Source organism: Barbus barbus, assembly GCF_936440315.1.
Source record: "Barbus barbus genome assembly, chromosome: 23".
In the NCBI taxonomy this organism is placed as follows: Eukaryota; Metazoa; Chordata; class Actinopteri; order Cypriniformes; family Cyprinidae; genus Barbus; species Barbus barbus.
In genome coordinates this window covers 17,042,985-17,054,094 of record NC_136751.1, presented here as the reverse complement: position 1 = coordinate 17,054,094, position 11,110 = coordinate 17,042,985, and the positions used below count along the sequence as shown (strand labels likewise).

At 37.8% G+C, this 11,110-nt stretch overlaps 1 protein-coding gene across 1 annotated transcript; it reads left to right on the top strand.

Moving 5' to 3' along the window:
- Positions 1–400: 400 nt before the first annotated feature.
- Positions 401–6,672, top strand: LOC306843009 (putative gonadotropin-releasing hormone II receptor; the record flags this gene model as incomplete). Its single annotated transcript, XM_079374255.1, has 3 exons — positions 401–952; positions 3,121–3,325; positions 6,206–6,672. 3 exons carry the CDS (start codon positions 401–403, stop codon positions 6,670–6,672), a joined length of 1,224 nt encoding a protein of 407 aa, XP_079230381.1.
- Between the last annotated feature and the right edge of the window lie 4,438 nt (positions 6,673–11,110).

The window sequence follows — 11,110 nt, the reverse complement described above, 5'->3', positions numbered from 1 at the left end:
GGGACAAGTGTATCAGGTAAGACTGAAAATTATTTTAATTTGAATAAAGACATTAAAATACATAGGCGACTGTTGAACGAGTAGATTAACCCCTTTTGAGAGTTTTAATGCATATTATACAAACACTTAGCCTACAAAGATAGGATATAACACACTGAATTAAATTCAGCATTGTGAGTATACTTTCTTTTTGTATTTGTGAAATGCATCAGACTGTCTACAAACACTTTTTTTTTTTTTTTTTTTTTTATTTAGATCCCACTCTAGTACTATCAACTAAAGGAGATTTTCCAGGTACTATCACAGTCTCCTCCCCGGATCATGATGAATCGTCTGTGAGTCTCATTGTGCAGCAGGTAGCTGAGTGAATGCAGCAAACACACGCTTTCGTTCTTCAGTGATGAATGACAGCTCTCCAACATCTGAAAACATCATGTTTCACCAGCTGACTGCAGATGCTCTGAACAGTAGCTGTGATTACACCTTGCCGCCCACGTGTAACAATAGCACAGGTGAAGCGGCATTGCAGCTGCCCACTTTTTCCATGGCAGCAAAAGTGAGGGTGATAATTACCTTCACACTTTGCGCAGTGTCAGCTGTGTGCAACCTCTCCGTGTTGTGGGCTGCCAGCACTAATAACAAGCGCAAATCTCATGTAAGAATTTTAATCATGAACCTCACCGTTGCCGACCTGCTGGTGACTTTCATCGTGATGCCAGTGGATGCGGCTTGGAACATTACGGTTCAGTGGTTGGCGGGGGATCTGGCTTGCAGATTGCTAATGTTTCTGAAGCTCGTGGCGATGTACTCCTGCGCATTCGTGACTGTGGTCATAAGCCTGGACAGGCAGTCGGCCATTCTCAACCCTCTGGCCATCAATAAGGCTAAGAAGAAGAACAAACTAATGCTGAGCGTGGCCTGGGTGATGAGTGTTGTTCTCTCTGTCCCTCAGGTGAGGAGCTGCTTGAGTGATTTTTCATGTTTTTCATTGTGTCTTATCTCTGAATGCTGCATTACTTGAATTCACCAGAACCCCCAGAGTTTGGCGTAACACCCTGAATCAAGTAGAGAGATCAAAATGAAAACGACAGGAGGTTTAACGACTTGCCTTCTTGAGCTCAGACCTGAAATATTCCTATTTTTCATATTTAATCTCAGTTTAAACCACAAATTCGTTCACTTTGAATGGAAAATGTATTTGACAAGTGTGCTATACAGTTTTTAAAATGGAAAATGAAAATCCTGTCATCATTTACTCTCCTCATGTTGTTCCAGACCAGTTTAATTTACTTTCTTCTGTGGAATACAAAAGAAGTTATTTAACAGAATGTCCAAACTGCTCTCTTCTATTCAGTGCTTGTGTGCAATGCATCATCACTGACAATTCCATTTACATAATATGGCATTTCACACTATGATTAATGACACTGATGCCATTACACATACATCGCAATGCACCTAATTTGAATATGCACATACTGAAATTATCGCAAAAGACATTCTTAGTGAACCCTTAGTTTCCCTAACACAAATGTATCATATATCATTGCATGGACTGCTATGGTACTACTAGTGCTATTTTATGGTTATATTTCTTGTCATTTTGGACCTTGATCATCTCAATCATCATTGGATTTCATAATTCCGTATAGAAAAAAAGCAGCATGAACATTCTGCATACCGTCTCCTTTTGTCTCTCACAGAAGAAGAACGTCATTACAGCTTTGTAATAATATCAAGGTGAGGAAATGATGACAGAAATTTCACTTTGGGGTGTAAAGTTAAGGTAAAGGGAGTAAAGAGGATTAAAGTATACATTTAAATAGTACTGTAACATTTTTTTTTCTCTTGCCAGATTGTCTTTCAGATCATATTGAAAATCATGTTTTAAATCAGTAACTTATTTCATATTCAGTATTCGCCCTAGACCTGTTGTAAAATTAGAATCAGAGCTAGAAAGTGTTGTAAAATTCATAGACGTTAGATTAGTTCAGCAATTACAGTACATGCTCTCATCAGCCCTTTAATTTCACCTCAGATTTAACATAATGACTGGGGCTTACTGAGACACATTACTCAACATTACACACACACACACACACAGAATAAATTATGCAGTTTGTAAGTCAATCAGATGTTTTACATTTTACATGTTTCCTCAAATGACCCTCACTCCCACTATTGTAGAAAATGCTCTGTGACCTTCATCTACAATATCTGAAATGATAAAGATGAAAGCAGCAGGAATTACTGGAATGAGTGTTAATAAAGGGTTGCTTCTCAATCAGAGGAGGCGTGCACATTTCAAAACACTCTGCAGTTGAAGTAATAAATGCTGAGACCTCTTTATTTACTCCTCCCGATGAAGAAGAGCGTTTAAAATCAGTGTGCTTCCAAGTTTAGAGGAGGCTTATGATGGGTCAGTCAGGTAAAAGAATGAGGGTATATTACAAACACCAAAACTCCACTGTATAACACATTATGACATAGCAGATTGTGCTTAAATGAGGTCATTTGAGACTGATATGGTAGAAGATACAAGGTCACAACAGGTTATAGTGGATATTTTGTCGTCATTTGTTTATCCATTTGTTTTTGTGATTCATTTCTGAGGCATAAACAGACAGATGACTTCAGTCTGTATGTCACCATTGGCTCTGCCAGTCTTCATTTGTCATTTGGGAATCTCCTTGTCAGAGTTAGAATATGTAGTCTGGCATCATAATATTTATGAAATGTTCTGCAAAAGACTGATCCTGGGAACATTGAGCCTTTTGCTGAAGGGGATATATGCCACATCTGATTTGCACAGCTGACAGTGTACACTTGATTAGTTGGCTGTAGATGTGTATAACATTTACCATTTAACATTCACTTAGAATTCAGGGCTGAAAAGGCAGAATTAGTCATTATAGTAATTATTAATTTGTTTCAATAAAGAAACAGACTCGTCTACATTTTTGATGACTGCAGGGTGAATAAATATAAAGCAAATTTTTATATTTTTTGGGTGAACTAGACCTTTAAAGGTTTGTTTATATTAGGCATCTTGAATGTATTTAATGGTATTTAAAAAGTACTTGTGATTGTAATCTGCTGACCTGCTGAATTCCCCAACAGATGTTCTTGTTTCACAATGTGACCATCACGGTGCCAGCCAATTTCACTCAGTGCACCACTCGAGGGAGCTTTGTCAAACACTGGCAGGAGACCATCTACAATATGTTTACTTTCATTTGCCTCTTCCTGATACCTCTGGCCATCATGATCTGCTGCTACACAAGGATCTTGGTGGAGATCTCTCGAAGGATGACCAAAGGAAACAGTAGGTGGCGTTTAATTTGAAACTAGGCTAATTTTACATACTACACTGAACAAAATTATAAACGACACAGACACATTCAATTGCCCCCATTTTCCGAAAACCAGTCAGTATCTAGTGTGACCACCATTTGCCTCACGCAGTGCAACACATCTCCTTCGCATAGAGTTGATCAGGTTGTTGATTGTGGCCTGTGGAATGTTGGTTCAGTCTTCTTCAATGGCTGTGCGAAGATATTGGCTGGAACTACGCCAATCTAGAGCATCCCAAACATGCTCAACTGGCTATGCAAGAACTGGGATGTTTTCAGCTTCCAGGAATTGTGTACAGATCCTTGCAACATGGGGCCGTGCATTATCATGCTGCAACATGATCGTCGTGGATGAATGGCACAACAATGGGCCTCAGGATCTTGCCACGGTATCTCTGTGCATTCAAAATGCAATCAATAAAATGCACCTGTGTTCATTGTCCATAACATACGCCTGCCCATACCATAACCCCACCGCCATTATGGGCCACTCGATCCACAACGTTGACATTAGCAAACCGCTCACCCACACGACGCTATACACGCTGTCTGCCATCTGCCCTGTACAGTGAAAACTGGGATTCATCCGTGAAGAGAACACCTCTCCAAAGTGCCAAAGTGCATTTGCCCACTCAAGTCGGTTACGACGACGAATTGCAGTCAGGTCCAGACTCCGATGAGGACGACGAGCATGCAGATGAGCTTCCCTGAGACGGTTTCTGACAGTTTGTGCAGAAATTCTTTGGTTATGCAAACCGATTGTTGCAGCAGCTGTCCGGGTGGCTGTTCTTAGATGATCTTGGAGGTGAAGATGCTGGATGTGGAGGTCCTGGGCTGGTGTGGTTACATGTGGTCTGCGGTTGTGAGGCCGGTTGGATGTACTGCCAAATTCTCTGAAACGCCTTTGGAGACGGCTTATGGTAGAGAAATTAACATTCAATTCACGGGCAACAGCTCTGGTGGACATTCTTGCAGTCATTATGCCAATTGCATGCTCCCTCAAAACTTGCAACATCTGTGGCATTGTGCTGTGTGATAAAACTGCACATTTTAGAGTGGCCTTTTATTGTGGCCAGCCTAAGGCACACCTGTGCAATAGTCATGCTGTCTAATCAGCATCTAGGGGAAGTCGTGGCCTAATGGTTAGAGAGTCGGACTTGTAATCCAAAGGTTGCGGGTTCGAGTCTCCGGCCGGCAGGGATTGTAAGTGGGGGGAGTGAATGTACAGCGCTCTCTCCACCCTCAATACCACGACTGAGGTGCCCTTGAGCAAGGCACCGAACCCCCAACTGCTCCCCGGGCGCCGCAGCATAAATGGCTGCCCACTGCTCCGGTGTGTGTGTTCACGGTGTGTGTGTGTGTTCACTGCTGTGTGTGTGCACGTTGGATGGGTTAAATGCAGAGCACGAATTCCGAGTATGGGTCAACATACTTGGCTGAATGTCACTTCACTTCACTCACTCACTTATATGCCACACCTGTGAGGTGGATGGATTATCTCGGCAAAGGAGAAGTGCTCACTAACACAGATTTAGACAGATTTGGGAACAATATTTGAGAGAAATAGGCCTTTTGTGTACATAGAAAAAGTCTTTGATCTTTGAGTTCAGCTCATGAAGAATGGGGGCAAAAACAAATGTGTTGCGTGTATAATTTTGTTCAGTGTATATCAATGAGTCCTATTAGCATATGAATCAGCATGTTCAAAATATTAAACTTCAAGAGAATTGTCATCATGTTTCGAATATTAAAATGTAGATGCACCCTAATTCAGGGTTTTCGAATATTGACCAATGTTCTGCTAAAATTAAAGCTTGAGGATTTGAAATGCTAAAAATGCCTGAAAATGAAGAATTTAAGACATAAATATTAGTATTGTAATTTGTAATCTAAAATACATTAAATTACAATAAATTACAACTACTTGTTTACTTACATACTTGCAATGTCATGTTATTAACCAACATCAGAGAACCGTAAACATATCAACAATTATTGAAATATTAACTTAAAATCTGAAGGTACTTAAAGTCAATATTTTCTGTCTAAAGTGTTTGCTGACAAAAAAGTTTGGGAACTCCTGCCCTGATTAAATATTCCAACGGTCAAAGATAAATCTTTCAGTGTGATTTGGGAACCAATTTAATAGTTGAACCGACTCAACAGAATCATTTTTTTTTAAATGATTCATTCACGAATCTGACCTCTTTCAGGTCACTCTCTTCACTTAAAATAATGATGAATTAAGTAAAAAGTAAGTTTCCCAAATTGAAAATGCAAAAAAAAAAAAGAAATTAATAAAGTACAAATATTTGAAAATTCCATCATCGTTACAATTATTTTGGACTTCCATTATAAGAAGTCATGAATTACAGTTGAAAAATATCTACTTTTGAGCTGTACAGAAAAATGAAAGTCATATAGGTTGTAAATGACTTGAGGGTGAGTAAATGATGGTAAACTATCCCATTAAATACTGCAGTTGTCACGGTGTGTGTGTAGCGGGAAGGACGCAGGAGACAGCAGGTGCAGTACAAGTTCTTGGTTTTAATAAAACAACGTAGGAGACGGAATACATCACATAAAAAAACGAGTGAACGGACAAAGACTTGGGGAGAACTCAGGACCTATAAACACATAGAACGCAATCAGGGAGAACAGAAACAGGTGAGGAATAATCAAGGAATAATCAAATTAACTTAACAAGAACATTAAAATAACCAAATAAGGAAACTCAGGAAGGACAGGGGAAAAACAAAGAACAAGGAGTCCAGAACCCTGACAGCAGTGAAGTAAAATACTTGTAAAAATTATATTTCCACTGCAAATTTATACTCTTCTTGCGTTTACAGTTTCATCAAAGGAAGTCCACTTACGGCGTTCCAACAGCAACATCCCAAAGGCCCGTATGAGGACTTTAAAAATGAGCATAGTCATAGTGACCTCTTTCATAGTTTGCTGGACGCCGTACTACTTGCTGGGTCTCTGGTACTGGTTCCTTCCTGAGGATTTAGAAGAGACGGTTTCTCACTCACTCACTCACATGCTGTTTATTTTTGGACTCTTTAATGCGATTCTGGATCCCATCACTTATGGCCTCTTCACCATCCATTTCCGCAAAGGACTGAAGCACTACTGCCGCAACGCGGTGGTATTCACAGAGTCAGAGAATAATTCCATGATGACGGGCTCATTGAAATGCTCACCATCCCCGTTTCGCTTGAAAAGAGTGACCCAGACCGGTCCAAGAGCTGACCTGGAGCAGAATGCGGTGAGTGGGGAAGATAAGAAGCCAGCTGACAGTGAAAACAAGGAATAGTGTCATCCCTACCAATCCAGCCTTGAAAGTGTCATTTGATTAAAGCTACGGATGTGACAAGACAGGCCTTGTACTGGCAGTCTAGCTGCTCACAAGAACAATGAGACAACAACACACTCCTGCCTGTTCTCCTCAACAGCGTCAGACAGATTCCAATTGAGCCCAACTGTGTCGCATATTTTGATTCATTCGCTGATGAGCTGCCTCAATTACACAGTAATATTTAATACCCATCTATTTTCCTGATACAGGTGATTAAGTTTTGTAATCATTTGCTCTTTACTAAATACACCAATCACATTGCAGATTAATTAGAACATTTCTAAATGTGGCTTTTGTTGAAAATGTCATTAACATCAAGGGTTTTTTACATCTCATCTGCAGCATCTCCACTTGCTATCACAAAGGGCATTGCTCTTGAATTACTGAAGAAATTAGTTTCATCTACAAACAAATAAGATGTGTGGATTTAGCGTTTTGAGATATTACAAATGCAAATTCATGTACACTGGTTCTTGAATAATTGTCTGGTGTTAATTGGAAGCGTTCAGTCATATCTTTCCAGGAATCCTAATCCAGACCCTTGGGATGCTATCATTTAATGTGTAGACTTTTTACTGGATGGATTCAGAAACACTAACCAGCCCCAAGAGATCTTGCATTTGAAGTCTGCGCTAGTATTACTGGGCAGTCTGACCTCATTAGGATCTGTATTTATGGTGTATACACATACATTTTTTGTATGTTGGGATGTAGGCTGAAATGTACAATATGGGTGTACTGAGAGCATAAAAAATGTGAACGTGTTTAATTGTAAAAAATCTTTATGAATCCTTTATATTTAGTTTTATAAATGTATATTTACAGTACATTTTATAATTATACATATTTTGAAGCCCACTCCTACCATAAACCTAACCCCTATTCAACAATATAGAAATGTAGACAGATAAATGCATAGCGACAATCATTGTACCTCAATATATTATTCAAAAGTTTGATACTTTTTTCAGCAAGAATTAAACTGGCCAAAATGACAGTAAAAAAAAAAAATTCTAAAGCTGCAAAAGATTTCATTTAAGATTTCATCCCCCAAAAACGTTTAAACAAGAATATTAAGCAGCAGCTGTTTTCAACAGTAATGATAAGAAGAAATACTTGAGCTCCAAATCAGCATATTAGAATGATTTCTGAAGAATCATTGAAAACTAGAGCAATGGCTGCTGAAAATTCAGCAAAAGTAAATATAAAAATAAAATAAATATAATAAAATATATATATTTTATTATTTGTAATAATAATTTGCAATATGATTGTTTTCACTGTATTTTTGATCAAATAAACGCAGCCTTGGTGAGTATAAGAGACTACTTTTAAAAAAACGCGAAAAAATCTCTTTGGAATGATAATATGTATATTGTTTAATAGTCCTAGAAAATCCTTCAAATTAGAATACAGCACCAGATATTGCACAGACAAGAATACAGAGGTAAATACAAATAAATAAACCAATTAATTTAATATTTGATAAATCTAAATGGACTTAGTATTTCTTTTCATATGCATAATGCTTGCATTTGCATGCTGTCAATACTTCAATAATGTACATTTGAGTGTCTACACAAACATACATAAATAAACTGCATGTGTGCCAGAACCACACTTAAACATTATAAATACCCAAAAATGTATGAAGTTACATTGCAATGAGGCCAACAATTACCCATTAACAATTCCCTTGCAATTACAACAAACTATTTAGCTTTAAAATGATATTTGATTGATGCATGAGTAGCTCATGAATGTGTTTACATCATAATTCTCAGGGAAGGTGCTTCTTTTGTCACAGGGTATTGAAGTCCAACTGGAGACTGACAAACTGTAAAGCTTTTCTCATTTTAATGTCAGGTGAATACTATAATCTCTGTTGATGTGACGTTACGTGCTCTGACAGTGCTCCATAATCAACAGAACCATGATCATTGCTGTGTGATCAAATGTGTATTTCTGAGAGAGTCACGTGATGTTCACTAGTTGTGCTTCTTGTGTTTGCCGTGTCACTACAGGGTGAACTTAGGCCTTAATGACCTAGATTTTCAACTTCAGTAAATGTAATAGCCCTGCGAGAAAGTGTACCGAGGAAGAAAATGAAAGGGGAGGGAGTCTTTTCTGTCAGTCTGTCATGTTTGAAGAGAATATATATCTATACACTTGCATATGTATGTACATATCTAACCATTAAGTGAACACAGCTGCACTTTAATGTTCTCAGTTGGAAACATTACGTACGCATTGAGGCTACAACAGTGCTTGATGGTTTTGCAGTAGGGTTTAAAATGTATTTAGGTATTGTCTGCCTGATTTTCTCATCCTCATTCTATCGATTATATATATATATTTGCTGAAGAGAATGATTAAGAGATTACATGGAGAAAAAAACATTACTGCATCACAATGTGAATATGATATTGTATTTATATGAACTGTTGACATTAATCTAAGGAAGAGGTGACAGTGTTAACACCTTATTTAAATGCATGATGTGTTTATGAGAAATAGAAGAAAGGAAAAGCTGTTCTTTTCTTTTGTTGTGCATGATATGTGATGATATTGTATTGTGTTTCCTTATGTTGTCTTTTCGGGGTTATGTGGAGCAGTAATAAACATATTATGTTCATTTACTATATATATATATATATATATATATATATATATATATATATATTAACTTATCCACAACTTGTTGAATATTACTGATAAATGTGTAAACAGTCTTATAATAATTTCAAACCATTCTATTGTGACTTGTAATAAATTTGCAAACCACATTAATGGCAATTATCATGTTCCTGAGAATGCATAAAACATGCTAAGTGAAACCCAAAAAGCTGAGAACAGACCTACAACTGCAAAAACATACATTTTGTTTCTTATACTGTTCAAGCACATTCACTCTTTTACACTTTCTTCAAGGTTCTTCAAGATACTGCTTTCTTTCCAGCTTATGCTCCAACTCTTTTGTTTATTTCTTGGTCAATGTTCTTTACCCCATTGGATTATTGTTTTGTTTATATTTATTTAAATCCCTAGATTTTGGTATTTTTTTTTGTTTTGTTTCTGTAACCAATAACTTTTTCCTTAATAAATAATCTTGCAACTGAAATATTCGTTTGCACGTGTGATCCTCTTTATGTTATGGTTGAGAATGAGCTGGCCATGACATAAATTGGGAGGCTCGTCCAAGATTCTTTGGTGTAGGAATGTTGGTGAGTAGGTTTAATTATTTTTTTTATAAACGGTGAACTTTATGAATGAGAACTCTGGTTAGGAATAGTGTATGCAGCTGGGTTGCGTATACAATCCTTCCGAAGGATCACTTTTGTTGCTTTTTTTTATTATTTTGCCTTTCTTGTTTTTGAGGGTTATCCTGGGTGGAGATCTAGGTCTCTGTTGGGGGTACGCTTTCTGACTTTTAGTCTAAAAGACTGATCGTCATTGAGTTCAGCGTTTAATGCCACACCTAGCCCGGTACACCTTCGAAGACTAGGTAGGAATTCGTTCATTTTTTCTTTCAGATAGGAGCTGGAGATTCTCAGATCATAAAGGTGAACCTGCAAATAACTGCATTCGTAGTTCTAGTGCGTTCTTCTCTTTTTCCTACGTAGCCTACTTATGTGTTTTTGACTTGTGGTAGGTCTTTGGAAAGTTTTTTGTGAATGAGTAGGTTACATAATGTACAGACGTAGTTCCTTTTTGAAGCAGTGGTTTATGGGAGTTGTAGTTTTAGCAAATTCATTCGTCTCATGTGTGTGAGCAGCTTGTTTGTTTATTTTGTCGCACTTAGTTGTAAGTTAGTGAAAGAAAATGTCTTCGGTGCTCGAAGATTTTTTTGTCCCTCAGAATCTTTACTTGAGAGGTGTACAAAGGAGCAATTAATACAAATTGCCGAACACTTTAGTGTTGATCTTACTACTCAAGATAAGAAACTGAAGGAAACGTTGGTGACAACTTTGAAGCGATCGCTGGTTGACAGAGGAGTTTTAGAGGTAAGAACCGAGTCTGTAGTTCCTAGTGAATCTTCAGTGTTTTCTCCTTGTGATATTGATGTTGAAAGTGAATTGAAATTTCGAGATATGTCACTACAAGAGAAACAATTTAGATGCAGAAAAACTCTGTGCTGAGCGTGAGAATCGCGTTATGAGAGAGAGAGAAGTCGAAAGGGAATTTACAGCTAGGAAATTAGAACAGTTGTCTGTACGAAAATTGGAAATTGAGTTTGAGAGAGAAAGGGAAGAGAGAGTGTTTCAGTTAAAGAAGTTGGAGTTGGAGTTAGAAGAAAAGAAAGTGGAAGCCTTGAAAGTTGATGTGCCACTGGGACCAGAACAGTTGACTGAGCTAAGAGAGCCTGTGTTTGATGTTCATCGAAATATGAGATTAG